Raw genomic sequence first — 27,469 nt, 5'->3', positions numbered from 1 at the left:
ATTTCCTCTGAGAGAGGGTGTGACACCCTCTCCCTTTGGAAATAGGTGTGATGGCTGGGGAGGAGTAGCCTCCACCAGCCTCTGGAAATGCTTTGATGGGCACAGATGCTGCCCATCTCTGCATGAACCAGTCTATACCGGTTTAGGGATCCCCCAGCCCTGGTCTGGCGTGGAAGTGGACAAAGGAAAGGGGAGTGACCATTCCCCTGACCTGCACCTCCCAGGGGAGGTGCCCAGAGCTCCTCCAGTGTGCCCAAGACCTCTGCCATCTTCGATGCAGAGGTGTGAGGGCACAATGGACACCTCTGAGTGGCCAGTGCCAGCAGGTGATGTCAGAGACTCCTTCTGATAGGCTCTTACCTTTCTTACTAGCCAATCCTCCTTCCTAGGTAGCCAAACCTCTTTTTCTGGCTATTTAGGGTCTCTGCTTTGGGGAATTCTTCAGATACTGAATGCAAGAGCTCACCAGAGTTTCTCTGCATCTCCCTCTTCACCTTCTGCCAAATGATCGACCGCTGACTGCTCAGGACGCCTGCAAAACCGCAACAAAGTAGCAAAGACGACTACTGCAACCTTGTATCGCTTCATCCTGCCGGCTTTCTCGCCTGTTACCTGGTGGTGCATGCTCTGGGGGTAGCCTGCCTCCTTCTTACACCAGGAGCTCTGAAGAAATCTCCTGTGGGTCGACTGAATCTTCCCCCTGCAACCGCAGGCAACAAAAGACTGTTTCACCGGTCCTCTGGGTCCCCTCTCAGCACGATGAGATTGGTCCTTGGAACTCAGCAACTCTGTCCAAGTGACTCTCACAGTCCAGTGACTCTTCAGTCCAAGTTTTGTGGAGGTAAGTCCTTGCCTCCCCAGGCTAGACTGCATTGCTGGGTAGAGAGTGATTTGCAGCTGCTCCGGCTCCTGTGCACTCTTCCAGGATTTCCTTCGTGCACAGCCAAGCCTGGGTCCCCGATACTCTAACCTGCAGTGCACAAACTTCTGAGTTGTCCTCCGGCATTGTGGGACTCCCTTTTCTGACTTCAGGTGGACTCCGGTTCACTCCTTTTCTAAGTGCCTGATCCGGTACTTCTGCGGGTGCTGTCTGCTTCTGTGAGGGCTCCCTGACTTGCTGGGCGCCCCCTCTGTCTCCTCAACCAAGTGGCGACATCCTGTTCCCTCCTGGGCCACTGCAGCATCCAAAAACCCTAACCACCACCCTTGCAGCTAGCAAGGCTCGTTTGCGTTTTTTCTGCATGGGAACACCTCTGCAAGCTTCTTCACGATGTGGGATATCCATCCTCCGAAGGGGAAGTTCCTAGTCCTCTTCGTTCTTGCAAAACACCAAGCTTCTTCCATCCGGTGGCAGCTTCCTTGCACCCTCAGCTGGCATTTCCTGGGCTCCTGCCCACTCTCGACACTGTCGCGACTCTTGGACTTGGTCCCCTTGTCTTACAGGTACTCAGGTCCGGAAATCCATTGTTGTTGCATTGCTGGTGTTGGTTTTCCTTGCAGAATCCCCCTATCACGACTTCTGTGCTCTCTGGGGATTGTAGGTGCACTGTACACCTACCTTACAGGGTCTTGGGGTGGGCTATTTTTCTAACCCTCACTGTTTTCTTACAGTTCCAGTGACCCTCTACAAGCTCACATAGGTTTTGGGTCCACTGGTGGTTCGCATTCCACTTTTGGAGTATATGATTTGTGTTGCCCCTATACCTATGTGCTCCTATTGCAATCTATTGTAACTTTACACTGCTTGCATCACTTCCTTTTGCTATTACTGCATATTTTTGGTATTGTGTACATATATCTTGTGTATATTTGTCATCCTCATACTGAGGGTACTCACTGAGATACTTTTGGCATATTGTCATAAAAATAAAGTACCTTATTTTTAGTATATCTGTGTATTGTGTTTTCTTATGATATTGTGCATATGACACCAGTGGTATAGTAGGAGCTTTGCATGTCTCCTAGTTCAGCCTAAGCTGCTCTGATATAGCTACCTTCTATCTGCCTAAGCTGCTAGAAACACCTCTTCTACACTAATAAGGAATAACTGGACCTGGCACAAGGTGTAAGTACCTCTGGTACCCACTACAAGCCAGGCCAGCCTCCTACACCCCGCCCTTCCCTTCACATGCTGGCTTAGCCAGCAGCTGAAAAACAATAGTTTACTATTGTTTTATAAAACAATAGTAAACTATTGTTTTTCAGCTGCTGGATCTGAGGAAGGGGGGCAACGTTACTTTGTCATTGTGAAGGAGCCGCCTCTGTACAAATAGGGGGATTTGTATTGTTGGCTTCTGTTTCTTTTTGATTTGTATGACGAAATGAAAAAGAGAGTTGGCAAATAAAGACATACTTTAATCAGCCATACATCTTGGGAGTTATCTTTGGATTCATCAACTTTTATGATTTGAACTATATGTGTGCTTCGGTATCAGCGTAAATAGGTAGCAGATTCTATTTTGCTATGATCTTGGTAGTACAATATGTATTTACTATTATCTGAGTTTTTGTGCTCATTGATATCCAGAGACTTGTCCAAACAGTGTAGATTTGAATTCTATTGCCTGAATGGACTTGTCTGCTGCAGGCGTGAAACTGTGATGCCATCTGCTTAGTTGAAGACTTTGGGAGACTAGCCGTTAAGACTTGCCGGCCTAATTATTTCAGAATTTAAAGGTTTCTTCAAAAAGGGTTCAAGATATAATGCAAATTGAGTGAAGATCCCTGGTAAGTACCTGCACTTATTTGATCATTACCCCAAAATGTACCAATCATTAGGCTATTGGCTTTTAGTTACCTATGTTGGGTATGCAGGGAGTTAATAAAGCCTTTAGGGAAACCCATTCTTCTCATGACCAGCAAGAGATAACACAATTTGACCCTATCAAAACCATTTTCAATGCCAAGAAAAATCATTGCCAAGTGGACCCTCTGTTCTGTGGCAACAACGAATAATGCTATAGATCAGTTAACATGGTCAACAGTTCCTCTTCCACGAACAAACCTGTGTTGCCTGGGTCAGACTATCTTAGCAAAGACTCTACTCACTTGAGTGGCCATGATTTTGGTGTATATTGTAGCACTGCTATGTATTAACAATATGGATCTACATGACCTCGGGTCAGTAGTGGCTTATTTTGGTTTAAAACATTTAGGCCCTCATTACAACCTCAGCGGTCTTTCCAAAGGCTGGCGGTATTTCTGGCTCCCTATTACGACTTTTCCGCTGGGCCAGCGGATGGTAACAGTGTTACCATCCACTGGCCCAGCCGTAAAGTCACATCAACATAATAGAGCCGGCGACAATGCTGATGTGCAGCAGGTGAAGTAGCACCTGTCGCGCATTTCACTGCCCGAAATTCTGGCAGTTAAATGAGCAATGGGGCTATGCCTGGGGGCCCCTGCACTGCCCATGCCAAGTGCATGGGCAGTGCAGGGTCCCCCAGCGGCACCCTAAGTCCCTCTTACTGCCAACATTTCCATGGCAGTGTTTACCGCCGTGGACAGGCTGGCGATCGGGGATTCATAATCCGCTGCCCTGGGGATTATGACCGCCAGGCAAAAGCCTGGCGGTATAGTGGAGGGGCCGGCGGTATGGCCGTAACTATAGCACCATGGTCATAATAGCTGGGGGAACACCGCAACCCTGTTGGCGGTGTAACCGCCAGCTTACCGCCGGCCGCCAGGGTCATAATGAGACCCTTAATGTTTGTTCAAGTCCCTGAATCTCGAATAATGTCATTGTGTTCTGTTTCTTAAAAAAGGGTTAATAAGGATGGCACGCATTGCTTAAAATTTTTAAGCGGGATTCCATTCTATTCACCAGCTTTGCCAGTAGAGTAGCCACAACATATCCTAATCAACTGTTGAAAGTGCATTAAAAGATATAGGTTCAAACTATAAGAGCATGGAATCCTAGTAATGACACTCTTCTTTATTTTAAGTATTGGAATAGCCAGCACTCATTCAGGCACTTTGAGCATTGCATGTTCTATGATAAATCATATTCACGTTTTCTTTCGTTTTTATTTCCCTTCTTTACCTTCTAAGTGCGAGGACATGAATATCTCACCCTCCCACTAAGGGGAGGAAATCCCTGTAGTGCTTGCACCAGATGAATTCCTTTTTTGTCTTACATTCAGGCTGCTGGCAAAGAGATTTCCTAGCAGCCTGAGGTGCTTTTTTCTGAAAAAACAATGAGGGGCAGATTTATGGAAAATGGCACTGCAGAGAGTGCAAGTGCATCCTAGGGGCAATAGTGTAATTTTTAATGATGCTTTCGATGTACTCTGCAGGACTAGTGCCAAAATATTGGCGTTACTCCTGCAGAGTACATAGGGGCCCATTATAAATAATGGAAGCCCCCTTTTAATGCCTTCTCTGAGCAGACATTAAAAGTGCCGTACTAAATGACGCAAGGAAATCAGTTAGATTTTCTTGCACCATTTTTTCACACACCCCTCCTTACGGGGAACGCCCCCATTGCGTACATTATGGCTGCCGCAGGCATAATGTAGCACAAAGGGTTACAAAGTGGCGCAATGTATGCATTGCGCCAACTTGTAAATATGGCACTAGGATTTTGGCCTCTCTGGGCCACATTCGCATTAAAAAAATGACTCTAATGTGGCACAAGGTGGCGCTTGGGACTTATAAATATGCCCCTGAGTGTGCACAGCAAGTTGAAGTCATCAGTATAGAAAATAAAAGTAAAAGGAGCTGTTTGGCATATTTTTCTTTCACTGTGATTGATCCCCTAAGCACCAATCAGAAGGGACGGATAGTACTGGAGAGTGGAGATTCTCTCCTTTCCAATAATACCTCTACTAAGTGGATTTCTGCTTGGGGATTGTAATAAAAGGATACTCAGTCAGCAGGGATGTGGCCAGCTCCTCCTGGCATCAGGCTGCTCTCACCATTATTATTATTATTAAGGGGATTTGTCGAGTGAAACAGCTACTCAGTGAGTGTCTTGGCGCTGGCAGTAAGCCTGATCCCCTACTCATATGTGATTCTAGAAAGCAAACTCAAACAGACAGTTTTTGCACCAGATGAATTCCTTTGTATAAAGCCCCCTTCCTGGGTGACAGACTGGGAAAGGTAACTAAAATTTCTGTCTCCTCTGAGCAGCAGACATGTTAGACACTAGAGCTACATGTTCATTAAAACAAGAATAGGTTGGGAGCCGGCCTGTCCTGGCATCAGATAACATCCACCACAAATAAAACAGTCTTCCCCCTATGGTCCCAGGCACCAGACAGCACTCTCACCCCCAGCAGGTGGCATAATAGTGAGTTTAGTTTTTGTCTGATAGCCCTTACATCAAAACTACTCCAAAAGAAACTCGAATTTCTCCTCACTTGACATGATGAATGGTTGCACTATTTGAGATCTGGGTCAGCTAGCACACAGTGAACCCTACTAACCATGGGCATCTCAGAAACTTAGAGACCAACAGCAGTTAATGGTTGTGTGGTTTGTTTGCATCCAGTATGTGTCCAAAAAGAATATTTTCACATGTGTGTGACATAAAGCTCAGCACTTCTTGCCAATGACCAAAGTCTTACAAACCTGTTTCCACATTTCTTCCTCTTCAAACACTACCTCCCATGTGCTGGTGGACCTAACCAATGCCATAGGAGAGACCTAAATTGTAACCAGGTGAAAAACTCATTGACTGGTTACTGTTGCAGATGATAGGCCCACCCACAGAGGCGGGGCCAATCACCTGTGGTGCTTCAAGCGGCACATCACAAAGTCCAGCAAGGACCTGCCATTGTAAGTTTCAACACCTTAAATTCAGTCAGGCTGCTCATGGATGATGTAGCAGGGTGGTGGAGGTATGAGGTGATCTCTGGAATGACCCTCTGTGGCCCCCAAAGTAATCGTGATTACAAGTCCCAACATTACAAGTGTAGTAACCATCTTGGCAACTCAGGTGTATCAGTGGCTCTGCCCAAAACACTGCTCTCTCTGTTCTCGAGACAAGCCACTGAGTGATTCATTGCAGACGTTTCTCCAAGTAAAAGTGGAATTGCATCTCAATTTTGAGGGCAGTATATCTTCTGGTGGTAAGAATGTATGTGCTTAAGACTTCTGCTTACTTTTTTGAGTAGATTCAGAATGAAAAAAAAGACATCAAGCAAGGCAGCATTTGGTAGAGCATTAAGCATTACAATATAGTGTACCTGGTATACAATGATCTTTTAACCTAAGGTCATATCATCGTCCTCAAAACTTTAGAAAACTCTAAGAACACATTTATAAAAAACACTGCTTTGAAAAGTGTGATTGTGAAAGGTAAAAAGACTGAAAGAAAATCAATGTTTTGACTTTAAAGACTGGTAGAGAAATAACATATAACAATTTGTGTAAATAAGGATTATCCGTTGGCTTTACTAATCACCAATTCCAAGCAGGGTGTTGGAACCGCCGCTGCACAGAGTGACATGTTGAACTCTGACTCCTACGATTTATGGTATGCTCTCTTTGAATATTTGATCAAAGAGTTTTATGATGACAATCAGAATAGGAAAGTGTGAAAAGAGAACTAACCCTGCAATACCATATTGTAGATTAGGGGGAACAGAGCATCAGGTCATTATGACACTCCCATTGCAAAAAAGATTCCGCTCAGCTAGGCTATAGTGTGAATAATTAGTATCTGTTTGTTTTCACACAATTCCCTCCCTGCTGTTGCCTTCCCAAGAAACCCTGCTGCACTGTACGCCACTACACTGTATGTTACTCCACTCTACACTAGTCTACTCTACTACTCTACACTCAGTGCTATACCACTCGATCTGACTCTGCTCTATTCCACTACACGGCACACCACTCCACTGTACACTACTTCACAATATTCCATTCCACTCTATGCTATTTCACTGTATGGCACTCCACTGTATGCAACTCCACTTTATGACAATACACTGTACCCTACAACTCTACTCTATGCTATTCCACACTACTCACCTCCACTCTACACCTTTCACTGTATGCAACTCCACTCTATACAACCACACTGTACCGTACAACTCTACTCTATGCTATCCCACACTACTCACCTCCACTTTACTCGGGTTCATTCTATCCCGTTGTTATACCACTGTATGTCACTACTTTATATCCTACTCCAGTCGACACCACTCCACTCCATGTCACTATATTGTCTGCTGTTCCAATGTACAAAACTTTACTCTATGCCACTCCACTCTACACCACTCCACTTTATTCCACTCCAGTCTATACCAATCCACTATACACTCTTCCACTGTATGCAACTACACTTCACACCACTACACTTTAAACTATTTCACTGTATGCCACTCCATTCTACCGAACTCTACCCTACACCACTCCACTGTACACTACTGTGCTGTATGACACTATACTGTACGTTACTCCACTGTACACTATTCCACTCTACTGCACTACACTCTACACCACTCCAACATACACTATTCCACTCTATAGGACTCTGCTCCACACCACTACACTGTACACCACTTCACTGTACACTACTCCACTGTATGCCACTACACTCTACGCTATTTCACTGTATGGCACTCGACTGTACACTACTACACATTATGCCTCTCCAGTTTATCCCACTCCAGTCCATGCCATTTCACTCTACTACATTTCACTCTACTGGATTCCACTATATCTCATTCCAATCTAAGCCACTGCACTGCACCCACTTCATTCTACAATATTCCACTGTATACCACTCTACTCTATGCCAATCCACTGCACATTGTTTCCACTCCATTCCATTCTACCTTATTGTATTTTATGCCATTTAACCGTATGCCACTTAACTGTATGCCACTAGACCAGACTAGCCATTTAACTGTATGACACTAGACATTGCGCTATTCCACTGTATTCCACTGTGCCTCTCAACTTTACACTACTCCAGTGTATGCCACTCCACTATATGATATTCCAGTGTTAGCCACTACACTCTCCAGCACTTCACTCTATGCCACTCCACTATACTCTATTCCACTGTATGCCACTCCATTCTGTGCCACTCCACTCTAACCTATTCCACTGTATGCCACTCCACTCTACGCCACTCCACTTTACCCACTACAGTCAACTCTATTCTAATCTAAAACAATACACTCTATGCTACTCCACTGCATTCCACTCCACTCTATGTGACTCCACTCTATGCTACTCCACTCTATCACACTCCACTCTGCACTAATACACTGTACACCACTGCACACTACCCCACTGCAGTGTACCCCACTCCAGTCTACACTATTCTGCTCTTCACTACTGCATTACTGCACTACACCACTTCACTGTGTGGCACGTCACTCTTCACTATTCACCTGTATGTCACTCCACTGTATTCCACTCCACTATACACCACTCCACTGTACGCCACTCCACTGAATGCTATTCCACTTTACACCACTCCGCTACTCCACTGTATGCTGCTTCATTTTATGGCATTCCACTTTATGCGATAAACTGTGTGCTATTCCACTCGGCAGCACTCCACACTATGCCAATCCACTCTACACTAATAGACTGCATGCAAATACACTCTACCTCACTCCACTGTAACCCACACCTCACTCTACAACACACTCTACATTATTCCATTCTATGCCAATACACTTTACGCCACTCTACTCTTCGTCACTCCAGTCTACCCCACTCTACTGTGTGATACTCCATTCTACCCCACTCCACTGTACGCTATTCCACATTTGAGTGTTTTCCTAACAAAACTTAGCTTCAACCTTTAGGGTTTTTTATGAGATATGTCAAAACAAGTCCCTTTCAGAGTGATACATAAATTATGCAAAACACAAGAAAGAACTCTGGGTAGTTCTCAAATTTAGATGGAGAGCAGCTCCAGTAAGGAGCACTCTACAACACCAGCGACACTCTAGATTTTCTCATCTCAAATGTCTCTTTATCTAGCAAAGTTTTTAAGCATAGGATCAGCACAGTGCTATCCATGCCAAACTAGATAGGGACAAAGGCGGTGATTCTAACCGCGGCGGGGGGCGGTCGCCGCCCGCCATGCGGTTACCGCCAAATGACCGCACCGCGGTCACAAGACCGCGGCGGCCATTCTGGCTTTCCCGCTGTGCTGGCGGGCGACCGCCAAAAGGCCGCCCGCCAGCACAGCGGGAAAGACCCAGCAACGATGAAGCCGGCTCCGAATGGAGCCGGCGGAGTTGCTGGAGTGCGACGGGTGCAGTAGCACCCGTCGCGAATTTCAGTGTCTGCTAGGCAGACACTGAAATTCTTTTTGGGGCCCTCTTACGGGGGCCCCTGCAGTGCCCATGCAATTGGCATGGGCACTGCAGGGGCCACCAGGGGCCCCGCGGCACCCCCTACCGCCATCCTGTTCCTGGCGGGAGACCCGCCAGGAACAGGATGGCGGTAGGGGGTGTCAGAATCCCCATGGCGGCGGAGCGCGCTCCGCCGCCATGGAGGATTCTCAAGGGCAGCGGAAAGTCGTCGGTACACCGCCGACTTTACGTTTCTGGCCGCGGCTGAACCGCCGCGGTCAGAATGCCCAGCGGTGCACCGCCAGCCTGTTGGCGGTGCTACCGCGGTCATTCGCCCTGGCGGTTTTTACCGTCAGGGTTAGAATGACCACCAAAGTCTTTTGCAATTCGTACAGCAAATCTAGAGTGTTGCTGGTGTTGTAGTGTGCTCCTTACTGGAGCTGCTTTTCACCAAAATTTGGGAACAACCCAGAGTTCTTTCTTGTGTTTTGCATATATACACATATATATAGATATATATAAATATATATCCATCCTAGTGGCAGTTGTTGCTAAGAAGCTATAGTTAGGACCTAGTTTCCATAGGGAGAGTTTTTTTTTGCTGTGCCTATAACTTTGGCATCGCTTGATGAATCCTCATGAAATTTTCAAAGCATGTACTTTGGTCAGTTCAGCTTCTGTCTTGAAAGTTTTGGGGTGATCCGTCAAGCAGGGTCTGGAGGACCGTTAGACATGCCTACAGCCCGAACCACCAAACTGAATTATACTAAGTTTGTCATGAAGCTAAATTCTGTTCTACAGATCTCACTTTTTGTGGTTTGGTGGAAATCCGTTCAGTAGTTTTGGAGTAAGTTAAGGCCAAAAAAGATAGATATATAGGGATTGATATCTGAGTGGCTGCTAACACTTCAACAAGGAAGTGTTGGCAGCCATCTTAAGAATCGACTTCAGCCGAGTCCAAGAAAGTAAAGGCAAAAAAAGAAAAGGGGCAAGGGTAGAGTCACCCTGATACCTTAGTCCTGGTGCTGGGGCCCCTGAGAGCATTTTTTTTTAAAAACATAGTAAAAATCTGCAGACGGATCTGCGGATTTTTCCAAATGTGGTCTCCTGCACTTTCTATTTGTTTTGCACCCGGGTGGGCCAAGGCCTTGGAATTTTGTGAAAAAAATGCAGGGGGGGGGGCTCCTGGCTCCCTCCCACTGCACTGGGGACCACCACTTCCCCAGGGTTTATAAGTCATATGCGGGGTCCGCGTGCCCCCACTCGCTGCCAAGGGGACCATCAGCTCTCTAGGGCAAATATTAAATATGCAGGGGGGCCCGTGTCCCACCATGCTGCCCGAGGGACCACCACCTGGGCAAATATTTAAAAGGGACCTCCCTTGGGACCACTACCTCCCCAGGGCTACACTGAATTAGGAGCGGGCGGCCACGCGACCCCCTCTAACCCTGGTACCACCACCCCCAGGGCAAACCATTTTTTTTCAAAAGGGTGTACCTCTGGGACCCCCAATGTCCAGGGACCACCACCTCCCCAGGGCTATGCAAATACTGAAAGGGAGCTGCATGGCTCCCATCGAGGAGCTACTGATAGCCCTGGGGACCGCCACCCCCAGGGCCGGCTCCTACTATGCCCTGGACTGTCCACCCCCGGGACATAGCTGTTTGCTGTGGTTTGGCTGCAGCTGCCCCAGTAAACACTTTGGGGTTTTGACAGTGGGACATGTAAAGCAAGTCCTGCTGTCAAAATCTGAAGCTTTCATTTATGTCCCTTGCACATGTGCAGGGAACAGAAATTAAATGCTTCAGCAAGCATGGAGCTGCTGTTAAAGCAGCTCTGTGCTTGCTGAAGCAATGGCACAGGGAGGGAAGCCTTAAGGCTTCCCTCGCAGTGCCAGATAGCCCATAAGGGCATTTTTGTAAAATATTTTTAAAAAATAAGTAAATAAGGAGGGACCTATGAAGGACTGGAATAAATAAATAAAAATAAAAGCTTATAGATCAGTGTGACAGTTGCTGGACCTTCACACTGAGCAGGCAGGGTTTGAGTCCAGCCAGACTTGCTTCCCTTTTAAAAAAAATACAAATTACTTTTAATTTAAAAAATGACAAATACATTTTTTATTTTAAATGGTAGAGAAATAACTCATTCTAAGTAAATCATACATCAAAGCCTAAAAAAGTATCTCTTTCTCACCCTCTCTCTTTTTTCCTCTCTCTCTCTTTCAGTCAGTTTCTTCCACTCACACATCCACTCAGAAACTTACGCACTCACTCACAGATACACTCAGACAGTTACGCACCCAGTCACAGACCCATTCAGACTTTCACGCATCCACTCACAGACTCACTGACACCCTCATGCACCCCCTCACAGACTCACGAATGCACTGATACACTCACTAAAACACTGATGTATGCACTCTCACACCCAGACAGACATTCTCACAGCCACTCTCACCCCCGATACACCCTCTCACAACTATTCTCACACCCAGAGAGGCTACTGCCAACTCCTGCTGAGCACGGCCAAAGGGCCATGCGTAGCATCGGGTTGGGTGGTTAGGAGGGTTGGCCGCTGGGTCTGGCTGCAGACCAGGTCTTGCAAGCAACCTCCACTGTGCATGGGTGAAGGTCATGCATGGTATAGGTTGGGTGCTTATAGGGGGTTGGCCACAGGCCAGGCCATGTGTTAACCACTGCCATGCACTGCTGAAGGCCGTGCACGGAGGTGGTTCGACAAACCTATAATAATGAATATGACTATACATTTAAAATATCTTAGAAAGTCACTGAAAAAAACCAAAGGTTACAGGGACGTTATAGTTATGTTCTGAATTTATGCATACAAAACCTAAGAAATTCAGCAGTAATAGTTACCTGAGCTATTTATAACTTGCGCTCCCCTAATACACTGCTCATGACTTCACATATTACATCACTAATGACATTTTCAGTGACATCACTGAAGAATCTCAAATGACATCACTGATGACATCATCGAGTGAGTGTAAGTGGTTGTATTGATGTGTGAGTGGGTATGTGAGTGGGTCTATGGGTGAATGAGTGATTGAGTTATTTGCTGAATAGGAAAGTGAGTAGATATGTTAGTAACTGTATTGGTGAACAAGTGACTATGTGAGTGGCTGCATTTCGTTGAACGAGTGTGTGTGTGTGGATGGCTGTACGGATGAGTGAGTGGGTGTGAGAGTGGTTGTCTGGGTAAGTGAATGGGTGTCACTGTATTGGTGAGTGAGTTGGTGAGTCAGTTGCTGGATGGGTGAGCCAGTGAGTGTATGAATGGCTGTAAGTAGAACTGAGTTGTGATTGTATGGGAGAGTGAGTGGGTGTATGAGTGGCTGTATCTTAAAGTGAGTGGGTCAATCGGTTTTTATATGGAAGAGTGAGTGGATGTTTGAGTACTTCTGTTGGTCAGTGAGTGAGTGTGTGAATGGCTAAATGGGTGACTGCCTGGATGTATCAGTGCTTGTACATGTGAGTGACTGGGTGTGTGAATGGTTGCATCCTTGAGTGTTTGGGTGTGTGTTAGACCTGGCATCCTTGGTGTGGTCTCCCCTGTCTTTCTTGCCTCTGCTTCCTATGTTTTGACTGTGTGCTGGACTTTGTTTTGCTGGTTTTAGTACTCTGGGCACTTTACCATTGTTGACCAGTGCTAAAGTGCAAGTGCTTACTGTGTAAATTATATGTGTAATTGACTTTCCCATGATTGCCATATTTTATTTACTACTAAGTCCCTAGTAAAGTGCCTAGAGGTGCCCAGGGCCTGTAAATCAAATGTTACTAGTGGGCCTGCAGCACTGGTTGTGCCACCCACATGAGTTGCCCTGTAAACATGGCTCAGACCTGCCACTACTGTGTCTGTGTGTTGTAAACTGCCAATTTGACCTGGCAAGTGAACCCACATTCAACAGGCCCAAACCTTCTCTTTTAATACATGCTAGGCACCCCTAAGGTAGGCCTTAGGTAGCCCCATTGGCAGGGTGCAGTGTATGTTAATGGAAGTACATGTAGTGATGTGTTTTTCATGTCCTGACAGTGAAATACTGCCAAATTTGGTTTTCACTGTGGCAAGGCCGATCTCTCTCATAGGTTAACAAGGGGGCTGCCTTTAAATATCTTGTAAGTGTAGTTTACCTTTGGGAGCACCTAGAGATTTGGAGTTTGGTGTCTCTGAACTCACAATTTAAAAATACAGTTGGTTTTTGATTGTCAGTTTGAAAAGGCCACTTTTAAAAAGTGGGCATTCTCTTGCTTAAATCATTCTGTAACTCTGCCTGCTTGTGTATTCCCTGTCTGGGACAGACTGACAGTTGAGCTGTTGCGAATTCCTTCTAGACAGTGACACAAAAGGAGCTGGGGTGTAGCCTGCAAATCCTGATGGGTCATCTGGGCTAGAGTGGAGGGAGGAGCTGACACTCACATCTGAATGGGCTGTGCCTGCCGTCACACAATGCAGTCTTGAACCCCCTGGTGTGAGTCTGGAGCCAGGCCTGAGTAAGGCAGGATCTTGTGAACAACAGAGACTTTCCTTTGAAGTTTGCCTATTTCAAAGGCAGAATGGGTTATAAATAGTGGACCCAAAACCCCAGATTTTTAGATTACTTCTGGACTCAAGAGGAACTTCTGCGAAAGAGAAGAGCTGAAGAGCTGGAGGAGGAGTAATGCCTCTTTGCCTGTGCTTTGCTGGGTTGGCCTGCAGTTGCTGCTTCTGCCTAAAAGAGGATGAAGACTGGACTTTGTGGTATATTCCAGCTTGTGAAGTCTCTCCAGGGGCTTGGACTGAGCTTGCCCCCTGTTTTGAAGTCTCAGGGCCATCAAAGACTTCCTCTGCCAGCACCTGGACTCTCTGCTGAGACTCCTACCATGCTAAATGGTGCCCACTCCAGTCCCTAGGCCCTTGAAAGATGAAACTGGTGGAACCAAGGCAGAAGTCCATGCACACGAGCTGTGTGGGGAAAAATTTTCCACACCACTTGCAACGCAGATATAAAAACGATACACAACCTTCATTGCGGCTGAGAAATCGACGCACCACCTGCATCGCGGCTAGGAAATGGACGCATCACCTGCATTGCAGTTGAAGAAATGACACAACACCCGCTTGAAGCTTCTGAAATCGATGCAAGCCCCACAAAACGCTGTTCCTCATCAGCGTGCGGCTGGATTTCGCACACATTGTCGCTGGGCGTCAAAATCAACCTAAACCTGCCCGGACCCGAAGTGCCCGTCTGGAAATAGATGCATCACTCTCTTGAAGAAGAGAAAAACGATGCATCGCCTAAGCGACGGGACAAGAAATGACTTTCGGCCTCACTTGTGAGTAAAGATTCGACGCATCACTGACTTTTCAGACTTACGCGTGTGGCTTTATTTTTGACACACACCAGGTACTTTCTATAACATCAATGCATCCATTGTTCTCTATGGAGTAAAACTCCTTTTTAAAAAAAAATCATAACTTTACTTGTGTATGTTGGATTTTTGTTGTTTTGGTCTTGTTTTATTCAGATGAATATTAGCTATTTTTCTAAACTAGTGTGGTGTCTACTTTGTAGTTTTATCACTGTAATACTGTGTCTTTTGCCATAAATACTTTACACATTGCCCTTGAGATAAGCCTGACAGCTAGTTCCAAGTTACCAAGGGGGTGAGCAGGGGTTATCTTAAGTGTGTACCTCCATAGCCATGACTAGAGTGAAGGTCCCTGCTTGGACAGAGAGCAAACTGACTGCCAACCAGAGATCCCATTTCTAACATTAGTGATCAGCGGTGAGGATAGAACTTGTATTTGAACTGGACATACAGTTATTTAGAGTACACTACTGTTTTCAGTGCAGACCATTATGTAGTGAATCCTAGTTCGTTTTAATGGGATAACAGGAGTTAGCTTAGCCTCTGGCTTGCAGACTCGTGCCCCCGTCACCTAGTGACTTTTAACCTACTTAGCTTGCTCTGTCTGAGCCCATCTAATTATTTATTTCTTCTAAGATTGCTGCCTTGTTTATAGATAGGCCACTTGTTATGGGTAACATTATCAGTGTCACCGCGCCAAGGTGTCAAGATCAAGCACCAAAGACAAACAAACAGTAGGTGTTCACACTTAGGGATTTTCCCTCTGTATACTTTCGAGGGATTGTTTATATTGATTGCCGTCCCAAGCATGTCTGTTATCTATTGTTTAGGAACACACTTACGTCAGTGGTCCCTGTAGATCTGTATAAATACATCACACTTTAGACAGATAATCAGAGGGATTCTGACCAGAGGGCATCGCCACCATCGCTGATACCGATGCTGCAGTCGTCTTGACGCTGACCCAGTCTTCGTGTCCCTGCGGAGTCTGAGATAGAGACCTCATTCCAAGGTAACTAGGGTTGGGGGCTCCTTTCATGGACCGGCATTGGCAGATTAGGTTTAACAAACCCAGCTCTCCTTTAGGTAGGAGGTTAGGCTTTTCACATTAGGGTATTAAGGCATAATACATCTCATATATCTTTTCTAAGTATTTCAAGATGGTGGGGGTCTTTTTAATAATGACTCTCGTCTTCACAATTCTGTTTCTTGCATTATTCATTATCCTAATCATTGCAGCCCATGCAACCTATCGCAAATTGCAGTTATGTTAAATAAAAACTATTGAAACTCTACTGCATCTGTGTCATTGCCTGTGTTTGTATGAGACATGATATATCTGTGAGAAAATGGGTAATCTCCGTTTAACCACGACACTCCCTGAGATATCTTATTCTCGAGTCCATGCATAACGGCTGCCATAAATCATCTTTTACTATTGTGTTTCTGGTGAGGTGCTGCTAGTGAGCCGGTAAGGTTGGGACAACAGTTGCGACTTGTTGTAGGAAAGACGTAGTCGCCTACAAACAAAAGTACTGTCATCCTTAAACCAGCAGTCTTGCTCAGAGCAAGAGTCCAAACTACGACAATTACATGACCACATACTACTTGCTTTTGCTTTTTTTTCTCTTTTTTGCTTTTTTCTTCTTCCTTTTTTGTTTTTTTTCTTGGGAACTCTCTGCCTTTTTGGAATTCTTACATTTTTTGATCCTCACAAGCTTGTCTCAATCTGGGGATGCACCAGCAGCTGTTGCTACAAAAACTGTGTTTGAGTTGGAGAAACTGGAGGAGTACACAGTGGCTCAACTTAAGCAATTTTGTAAGGATTTTGCTTGCCCAATCATGAGCTACACTAGGAAGGAGGAGCTGCAAAAGGCACTGACGGCCTGGGTGGCAGCCAAGGAGGCTGAGGGGAACACAGGGGATGGGGATAAGGGTGAGGAGGTACAGAGTATTCATAATGTGGTGTTGGGTAACCCTGTTCTCTCTGGGGGGGTCTTCAGGGCAGGCAGTAGTGTTTCCTCCAAAGGTCTGACACCTGAGGAGTTGCAGGACAGACAAGCAGAGAGAGTGCACCAGCTGGAGTTAGAAAAAAATAAAATGGAGATGGAGTAGAGAAGGTCGGGTATAAAAAAGAAAAAGATGCTCATGGCTCATGAATTAAGTTTGAGGGAGCTGGACCAAAGGAGCCAGTCCAGCAGAGATGGTGGCAGCAGTACTTCAGTGCAGCCTGAAAGGAGGGTACACATTCCAAAGGACTTAGTAAAAGATTACAAGAGGCAAGATGACATCTATCTGTGGTTTCAGGGGTATGAGTCAGCTCTCCACATGAACATGGTCCCTGAAGCACATTGGGGGGCGGGTCTGTGGAAACACTTTGAGGTAGAGCAGAGGACACTCTGACATCCTTAGGGGATCTTCAGGGACTCACCTACTCTATCACGAAGGACACCCTACTCACCAGATATGGTTTACTCCTGATCAGTATAAGGAAAAGTTTAGGTTATATAAGAAGAAAGAATCCCAAACTTGGTAGGAGTATATAGATTCTTTTGCAGGTCAGTGGATGGTTGGGTGAAGGGCAGTAAGGTGACAACTTTTGAGGGGCTGTACAATTTGATTGCTTGGGAGCACTTGTATAGTCTTTGTTTTCCAGAGTTGTGCCAGCACCTAATTGACAGCAAGCTGACTGACCCCAGGAAGCTTGCTCAGGCAGCGGACCAGTGGGAGAGCAGCAGAGTCCAAAGGAGGTATGAGGGAGACTCCGCCAAGGAGGGACAGGGTTCCCATCAGAATAAGTGGGGAGGGGGTAAGGGTAAACGGGGAGTTCTCTAAAAGGTTCCAACCTAGTTCCCAGAGTAAGGATTCCCAGCCCCCAGTTGAAAAGAAACCATGGGTCTCTACAGGGAAACCTGCAGAGAGGGTTCCCCGCAACTGCTACGCATGTGATCAGGTGGGTCACATGAGGAGGGAATCCCAAATGTCCCAAGGGGACACAGGCACCTCGTGGTGCTCAGGCACAGGGGTTGCCAGTGTAGCTCTTTGGGAGGAGTCGGTTCCAGGAAAAGGGTGGGAGCCAGCTGAGATGACCCTTGTCTCACTAGGGGATAGTGAGATGGTCCAGATGACCCTCCTGCCTGAGAACACTACAACGTACAGGCATTGGGAGACCATTAATGGACAGAAGGTGGAAGCCCTGAGAGACACAGGAGCCAGTGTGACTACTGTGAGGAGGCACCTGGTGTCTGAACAGCAGGTAGTTCCCCATGCACTTCACCAAGTAGTTGCAATAGACAACTCTGAAAGCCTGTGCAAAGTGGCACAGGTTCCCTTTGATGGGTGGGGTCTCACGTTTCTTGAGAGTAGCTGTGATTCCAACCATGCATGTCAACTGTCTGCTAGGCAATGACCTGGAGGATTCCCCTTGGAGGGAGGTGGAACACAGGTCACACTTGGAGATGTTAGGTTGCCTGGGTGGGCATGTGTGACGACCCTGTCAATGGCACCCTGTCAGAGTGGCCCAGGTACCTGCCAGAAGGAGGAAGGGCAAGGGCACGGGAAACTCGCTCCAGACGTTCCCACAATACCGGAGGAGGGTGAACCTAAGGGTAACGTCCTGGAGCCTACAGGGGAACAAGTGGCTGAACTGGGGGTGGTGCCCGAGCTGACCTATTGGCAGCAGGAAGGTGCTCCCACCAGGGAAGAATTCTGTGAGGTACAGAAGACATGCTCTGCTCTGGAGGGTCTGGGGCAGCAGGCTCCAGACCAGACATCTGTTAAGAAGTCTGGATCACACAGGATTTATTGGGAGGATGGCTTCTTATATAGTGAGCTTAAGGTTGCTTAGGCTGGGGCAGCACGTGTGCTGGTAGTACCCCAGTGTGTCAGAACCTTCCTACTAGGTTTAGCTCATGATGTGCCTTTAGCTGGACATTTGGGGCAGGACAAGACCTTTGAAAGGATTGTCACCCACTTCTATTGGTCCCAAATGCACAGGCACTCTGATGCATACTGTAGGTCTTGCCAAACTTGTCCGGCAAGTAGCAAGAATGAGGAGACATGTAAGGCTCCCTCCAACCTTTGCCTGTGGTCAGAACCTCCTTTGAAAGGGTGGGTTTTGACATGGTAAGGCCTCTAGATGCCAAGACAGCCATGGGCAACAGGTTCATCCTGGTCTTAGTGGGCCATGCCACCCGGTACCCAGAAGCTATTCCTCTTAGATCAATCAAAGCCCCTGTGGTGGGCCAGGCATTGATGGGGGGGTTTTACCCACATGTGGTTCCCCAGGGAGGTGGTATCTGACAGGGGTACCAACTTCATATCTATTTATATTAAGTCTCTGTGGAAGGAGTGTACAGTGACCTACAAGTTCACTACTCCTTACCACCCCCAAGGAAATGGTTTGGTTAAGAGATTCAACTGAACCTTGAAGAGCATGATTATGGGCCTGTCAGTTCCCATGAGGCATAAGTGGGACGTCCTCTAGCCATGTCTTCTGTTTGCTAACAGGGAGGTGCCACAGAAGGGACTTGGTTTATGCCCCTTTGAGTTGTTGTATGGCCACCCTGCGAGGGGACCTCTGAGTCTTGTGAAGAGGGCTTGGTGAAGGCCTCCAGTAAGCCCTCCCAGGATGTGTTTAGTTACATGCTAGCTTTTAGAAACCAAACAGCACGCTTCAGAAAACTCACTCAGGAGAACCTGGAAGCAAGCCAGGAAGACATGAAGTCCTGGTACAACCAGAATGCCACTCTGGTTGAGTTTCAACCTGGCCAAAAAGTGTGGGACATGGCGTCAGTGGAGCCACGTGCTTTCCAAGACGAGTAGACTGGGCCTTTTGAGGTGGTGGAGCACAAGAGTGATGTCACCAATCAGTGAACTTGCTGACTCCAAGGAACCCTTTGAGGGTCCTGCATGTGAACTGGATACTGGATTTTAAATTACTACTTTAGAAATGCCACTTTTAGAAAGTTGGCATTTCTCTAAGCTTATAACTCTAGAGTTTTGCAGTCTGACTCTCATCCACGTCTAGCGCAGAGTGACAGCTAATCTTTGTTCATACTTTCCAGACAGCCGCAACACAGGAGGAGGTGGGTGTGAAAGAAGAGGCATCTGAATACATCTGCATACAGATAGTCATCCTGGACTGGGGACAAAGAGGGTTGTTCACACCTTACATGTCAATAGGCTGTGTCTTCCCCTCACGCAACGGGCGGATTACCCGCTACTGATGTCTGGAGACAGGGCTGTGTTGGAAAGGGGTTGTATTTCACTTGAAAGGGTTCCTTTGAAGTCACCCCCTGAACAAAGACATTTTTTGTGTACAAGTACAGGCTCTCTGACCCCATGATTTTTAGAGCACTTTTGGGGACTGGGACTGAATCTCTGTCAAAAGGACTGCTGGACTGCACAAAGGACTCATCTGGACTGCTCTTCTGCTGTTACCCTCCTGCCTGATAGGTGGCATAAAGGAATCACTGGATTGCTTTTCCGCGTGTTGCCTTGCTGCCAGCTGCTCCCTGACTCTGTTCTTCCAAGGCACTGGGGTGCTGCAGAAGGGACCGCCATTGGAACTACCTGCTTGATTGGCCTGGGAGAAGGACTTCCACCTTGTTACAAGGACCCTGATGTGCTGGCCTGCTTGCTACCCCTTTTATGCCCTGTGCCCAGTGGTGGTGGGCCTGCCCCCTCTGTTCTTGTAATTTCAGGGCCTCAATAGATATTCTGGGAATCCCTCTGCTGAGGGACCATACCCCTTGGGTATCCGACAGCAGTGCGATAATTGGTTGAGTCATAATTGCCTGCTACTCACTGGAAAGAAGCTGTCTGGAAGTTGCTGGGCAACGCCTCCAGCCCTGTGGATGTGTGCGATAGTGTAGATGCAGGAAGCAGTCGGCCCATGCCTTCTGAATGATTACTTCAAATGAGAGGTCATTATCCTAGGTGCCTACAAGAAGTTTCCCTTGCTAGTTAGATAATGGCAAGGAGACTGTCTGAGTGGGCCAAAATGTATTGCTGGCACTCATCCTCTCCTTCTCTGATCAGCACATTTTAGCAGCCCCCATTCAAAATCAATAAATCGGGTGCGGTCCAACCATAAATGGTAGGCTTATAGAATAAAATGATGGCTTGCTGAATCTCAGCAATAACTGGGTATGATTCACATAGTAGGAGCTAAAAGAGAGACTGAGGTTACTCAACAGTTCCACCAATAGTTTAAAAAGGAAATGTGGAGATAGCAGACCTCTGTAGAACTTCAAATGATACTGACAGCACTGCAGAGCAGAAAGAGGGGTGGTAAGACAATCTGTATTCAACTGCAGATAAACAAACTGAACCACTGGACTGCTGTACCTGCGAGACCCAATGTAGAGAAATGATCAACCAAAATAGCATGGTATCTAAATTATATGCAGCGGACAGATTTAATTGTAACAGCCCTGCTTTGAGGTCATCATTTCCAGGTAAAACACAATTTGTCAAGCCAGGTCAGGAGAACAGAGTCCGTGCTCTGCAGTGCACCAGAGCATATTTTAGTGCCCACTTAAAAAGAAAACACAATTTTAACAGATAGAGTTACATTCACCGCCATGGCATTGATAGATTACGTACTGGTTATCACCAGTAGGTAGTCATAGTTAAGACCTAGTTTCCTGAGGAAAAGTGTTTTTTGTTTTGCAATAACTTGGGTGCTGTTTGACAAAGCTTCACAAAAGTTTCATAACTAGTGTGCCAATCACTTCAGCTACTGTCTGTACAGCTTCAGGGTGATCTGTCAAGCAGGGCTGAGTAAAAGGGGGTCCCAAAACTTGTTTTTCCCATTTAACTTCCCATAGAGACTTTAAACTTTACGACAGCCTGAACCGCTAAACGAAATTACACCAATGGCAGAAAGCTAGTTCTCGGTCCAGAAAGAGTGATTTTTAGGTTTTGCCTGAAATCTATTGTTAACATATATCTTAAATGGTGCTTACGTCCCGTCCCCTTGCTTTTCATTAGCTCCTGTGGTTGCCACTTACTTTTCCTCTGTTTCTATTGACTGTAGCATATTTGCTGCATTTACCAATGCTTGTTCCTCATGTCTTTGCTCTTATGAGTGTCCTGATTCCCAAGTACTGTTTACATCCATTTTTGGGCAACTACTTTATGTTTTGGCTGCACAGCACTTGTTTTAAACATTGTTGACTCCAACAGCTTGTTTTAAACATTTCTTCCTCTGACACCTTGCAAGTACTTATGTCATTTTTTGGACCAGGCTTTTTGATACATTGTACCGTGGCAGCAGCACACATTTTGTGTGTGTTTTTTAATGTACTATTTATGTCTCCAATGCCTTTAAAGTACTTATCCCATTTTTGTTTTTGTTATTCACAGCGCTGGTTTTAAATCTATTACTCGCACTTCATAAGAGTGCGTGTGTTCCGTATGTGCTCCCTATCACCCCTTTGCTGCTGTTCACCACACTCCCCTTGTCATGCATTACGACATGGTGGATTTACCATAGCTTCTGTATGATAACCTCATTTGAGATTTCCTTCAATTTAAGACTGCAATTCTACTGACTGACGACAGAGGTCTGCACTTAGGTTTACATTGTCAACCCTGTTACCAGACTATCCTCGAACTTTGTCCTATCAGACAGCTCTGACATCTCCTCTGGAGCTCCGCCAACTCTAGAACAGGTGAAACACTCAGCCCTGTCGGCCAGCTCTGCCTCATCATGGGTAGACAGTAGAAGCAGAGCTTGGCGCTGAGCTGCTGCTAGAAATACTCCCATACCAGCAGCTCAGGTGTCTGCTCATGACGAGCCAGGCTCGATCGATCTCTCTCTCTCATAAAAGAGATATGGTAAATCAGGTATCTGCATAATGCATCGCATGAAAGACACGACGGCCACCACAGCGAAAGCCATTTTTCACTGAAATATGTATATATTTTTTTTCACTGAAAAAAAACCTAGGTTATATGGACATTATAGTAAGTTTCTGAATTTACTTCAACAAAACCTAAGAAATTCAGCAGATATAGTTACCTGACATCTCAAATGACATCACTGATGACATCATCCTCAGAACCACTCACACACCCAATCATACTCTTACACAATCTCACATAGATCACCACACAAACAAATACTAAAACACTCATTAAAAGAGCAATACAACTACTGCAACACACCTACTCACTCACTCACACCACACTAACATACCCACTCACTCATGCATACATAATGAACTATGCTATTAACACACTCATACAACCATCCACACACCCACTCACAGCGCAATACACCACTGATACACCCACTCACTCACCCATACATGACTCACAAATCTACTATAAAATACATATAACCACCGTCACATCCACTCACTCACACACACAACAAAAAGCACACCCATGAACTCACCCATTCAGACAGTTACACAACCACTTTACCACCAATACAAAGACTTACGCACCTAATCAATCACCCATACAACAACTCCTACTCCCAGTCACCAATACTTTCTAAAAGTTGCATTTTCAAACACACAATCTTAAAATCAACATTACTAAAAGATGTATTTTTTAATTGTGAGCTCAGAGACCCCAAACTCCACATGTCCATCCGCTCCCAGAGGGAATCTACTCTTTAATCAGATTTAAAGGTAGCCCCCATATTAACCTATGAGAGGGACAGGTCTTTCAATGGTGAAAAATGAATTTAGCAATATTTCACTGTCAGGACATATAAAACACCTTTCCTACCTTAACCATACACTGCTCCCTGCCCTTGGGGCTACCTATGGCCTACCTTAGGGGTGCCTGACGTAATAAAAGAGAAGGTTTAGGCCTGGCAAGTGGGTACACTTGCCAAGTCGAATTTACAGTTAAAAACTGCACACACAGATACTGCAGTGGCAAGTCTGAGACATGATTACAGAGCTACGTATGTGGGTGGCACAACCAGTGCTGCAGGCCCACTAGTAGCATTTAATTTACAGGCCTGGGATATATGGTATACCACTTTACAAGAGACTTACATGTAAATTAAATATACCAAACAGGTGTAAGCAAATCATATCATAAGTTTTAGGGGAGAGAGCACATGCACCTTAGCACTGTTTAATAGTGGTAAAGTTCCCAGAGAACTAAAGCCATCAAAAAGGTCAAAAACATAGGAGGAGAAAGGCAAAAAGTTAGGTGATAACCCTGCAGAAAGGGCCATTTACAACAGCTAATTTGTTCTTTTCTATGTTTGAATTTGCCAGGTGCCCTGAGCTGTTACCTAGCATGTTTCCCTTTGGTTGCAATATTCCAAAGAAGAATGGACCAGCCCTCAATAGCTCAAGTGCTGCCATCTCTTTGATAATGTCAACAAGCTCTACATTGATCTTCCAGGGCACTTTTTCAACAGCCTGCAGTCAATCCTGAAACTAGAGATGGACATGTTCAACATCTAAACACATTACCTCAACTTCAAAGGCGAAACACTGGCTACCAATCTCAAGAACAAGATATTTCACAACTCTCAGCATCACTAAATCAATGATCCATAGTAAAAGGACCAACTGTTTTACAATTTAAACACAGGATCTACAGTCAAGGAAAGATCTTCAGGATCAGAATATTCACACTGCTGATCATTAACCATTAAAACAATAGCAATTGGCAGGGGCGTTTTCTCTGTACAGACATACCAAAATCTGGAACACCCTCCCAGTCAGAATGAGGATAATCAGCAATCACAGAGCAGAGAAGCTATAAAGGCAAGGTTGTTCCTATAAGCGTGAGTCAACTAGGTTCAGGTTACAAGATGTACTGATTTGTATATGCAAGCACTGCACAAGTCTACAAACGGAACAGCAAAACATACTACACGGAACCCCAAAACACAGACAAATCAACACTCTTTTGCATAGTTATAACAAATGAAATAGCTACTTTGTTGACCATCCAGAAAGTGTCAGGAATAGAAAAGCAATAATAAAATGATACAATACACTACAATAAGGAAAGCACTCCTGATGTTTATAATCATTTTATGGTGCCATTCTACTGTGGTTTTTCACTTAAGGCTCCCTCAAGTTACCTTCCCAAATGGCAAGTATAATAAGCAGAGCTGCTGCATGTCTCATGTGCTTGTTGAAGGAGGAGGAGGTTCCTGGAGGGTTGTGCAGCTTATGTTTTTTTTCATAGTGAGTGAAGTGAGTGAATCAATTCTATTCCACACTGCAGTACTGTTGATAAACCTTTACTTATTGAAATATTATGGAAATAAACATGCAGTAAAAAAATATATGACAGCTGCAATTACTTACCATCCTTTTACCAAAGTCCTGGCAGGGGCTAGTGAGGGCACTTCCTTTTAGTGGGATCATTCCTTTTGGGCTGTTATCACTTTTTTTATTGTAGAACTCCAGCCCATCTTCAAGCAAAACAACCCACATTGGCTTCCATTTGTTAAAAATGCTACCCTGCAAGACAAGCAAGAGACAACAATCTCCATGACTGATGCAAGCCACTTACTCAATCCACTAATATCCAGAGCTGGCCACTCTGCTGCTTACAGTCACACGCTGGAACCACAGATGTGATATTTTCAAACCTGACTTGTTTCTTCTCTATCAATGTTGCTTTTTTGTCAAGAGGCTACTTTACGCAAGATGAACACTCACTGAATAGTTTAACAATTTGTCATAACGCTTAGGTTTTGCTGCGGAAACATTTCCTGATAGTCTAAATACAACCTTTCAAATTAGGTAAGAAACATCATATAAAATAATACTGAACGTGGATCGATTAAATGTACCACAGACAATATGTGAGTTTAACAACATGAGAATAAAGTTATTTAGCCACCCTCCCATTTTTTAATAAAAATTCTACCATCAATAGTTTCACTTGGTGGCTGAATTGAAGGCTTTTGTCAGTTTCAAGAAGTTGAGTTGGGCAGGGTTGTAATTTCATGGGCAACTACATCAAAACCTAAGCAATAAAAAGTTTAAGGGGGACCCAGAGGCCTATCTTTGCCAATCTTTTTGTAAATTTTGTTGGGAAAAACTGACAAAATCTGTTTATTTGTCTCTATTCTAAGTCTATCCTGGGTCAGAGACTATTGTGTCCAAGCACATGAAAAAATAAATGAAATTGCAGTTGCTTCTTACCAAACATTCATTCTGATCAATCAAACATCGCTATCAACTGACTGCTGAAATATGGAACTAAAAATATGGTTTGTTTGAAGAACAAGCCTCATCCTACTATTTATGCTGCTTCTAACCTCCAGTTTAGGCTGCTTTTCGACAGGATGAAAATGGGTACTGTAAGGAAATGCCTCCTTGGCATGGTTACCCCATGACATTTTGCCTTTGCTGATGCTATGTTTTGAATTGAAAGTGTGCTGAGGCCTGCTAACCAGGCCCCAGCACCAGTGTTCTTTCCCTAACCTGTACTTTTGTATCCACAATTGGCACACCCTGGCATCCAGGTAAGTCCCTTGTAACTGGTACCTCTGGTACCTAGGGCCCTGATGCCAGGGAAGGTCTCTAAGGGCTGCAGCATGTCTTATGCCACCCTGGGGACCCCTCACTCAGCACAGACACACTGCTTGCCAGCTTGTGTGTGCTGGTGAGAACAAAATGAGTAAGTCGACATGACACTCCCCTCAGGGTGCCATGCCAGCCTCTCACTGCCTATGCAAGTATAGATAAGTCACCCCCCTAGCAGGCCTTACAGCCCTAAGGCACGGTGCACTATACCATAGGTGAGGGCACTAGTGCATGAGCACTGTGCCCCTACCGTGTCTAAGCCAAACCTTAGACATTGTAAGTGCAGGGTAGCCATAAGAGTATATGGTCTGGGAGTTTGTCAAACACGAACTCCACAGCACCATAATGGCTACACTGAAAACTGGGACGTTTGGTATCAAACTTCTCAGCACAATAAATGCACACTGATGCCAGTGTACATTTTATTGTGAAATACACCCCAGAGGGCACCTTAGAGGTGCCCCCTGAAACCTTAACCGACTATCTGTGTAGGCTGACTGGTTCCTGCAGCCTGCCACAACTGAGACATGTTGCTGGCCCCATGGGGAGAGTGCCTTTGTCACTCTGAGGCCAGTAACAAAGCCTGCACTGGGTGGAGATGCTAACACCTCCCCCAGGCAGGAGCTGTAACACCTGGCGGTGAGCCTCAAAGGCTCACCCCCTTTGTTCCAGCACCACAGGGCACTCCAACTAGTGGAGTTGCCCGCCCCCTCCGGCCACGGCCCAACTTTTGGCGGCAAGGCCGGAGGAAATAATGAGAAAAACAAGGAGGAGTCACTGGCCAGTCAGGACAGCCCCTAAGGTGTCCTGAGCTGAAGTGACTCTAACTTTTAGAAATCCTCCATCTTGCAGTTGGAGGATTCCCCCAATAGGGATAGGATTGTGACCCCCTCCCCTTGGGAGGAGGCACAAAGAGGGTGTACCCACCCTCAGGGCTAGTAGCCATTGGCTACTAACCCCCCAGACCTAAACATGCCCTAAAATTTAGTATTTAAGGGCTTCCCTGAACCTAAAGATTTAGATTCCTGCAACTTACAAGAAGAAGAGGACTGCTGAGCTGAAAACCCCTGCAGAAGAAGAAAGAAGACACCAACTGCTTTGGCCCCAGTCCTACCGGCCTGTCTCCTGCCTTCCAAAGAAACCTGCTCCAGCGACGCTTTCCCCAGGACCAGCGACCTCTGAATCCTCAGAGGACTGCCCTGCTTCAAGAAAGACAAGAAACTCCCGAAGACAGCGGCACTGCTCCAAAAAGACTGCAACTTTGTTACAGAGGAGCAGATTTAAAGACCCCTGCAAATCC

General features: G+C 45.8%; 1 protein-coding gene across 1 annotated transcript in view; it reads right to left on the bottom strand.

Moving 5' to 3' along the window:
* The window catches only part of PLEK (pleckstrin), a 398,482-nt gene that overhangs the window by 266,988 nt on the left and 104,025 nt on the right, over positions 1-27,469 (bottom strand). Inside the window, exon 2 of the mRNA XM_069234077.1 lies at positions 24,940-25,095. Within this exon, the coding sequence (XP_069090178.1) occupies positions 24,940-25,095 (156 nt within the window). The remainder of the gene's footprint in view (positions 1-24,939; positions 25,096-27,469) is intronic.

This window comes from Pleurodeles waltl, chromosome 5 (genome assembly GCF_031143425.1).
Source record: "Pleurodeles waltl isolate 20211129_DDA chromosome 5, aPleWal1.hap1.20221129, whole genome shotgun sequence".
NCBI lineage: Eukaryota > Metazoa > Chordata > Amphibia > Caudata > Salamandridae > Pleurodeles > Pleurodeles waltl.
This window is presented reverse-complemented; position numbering and strand designations above follow the sequence as displayed.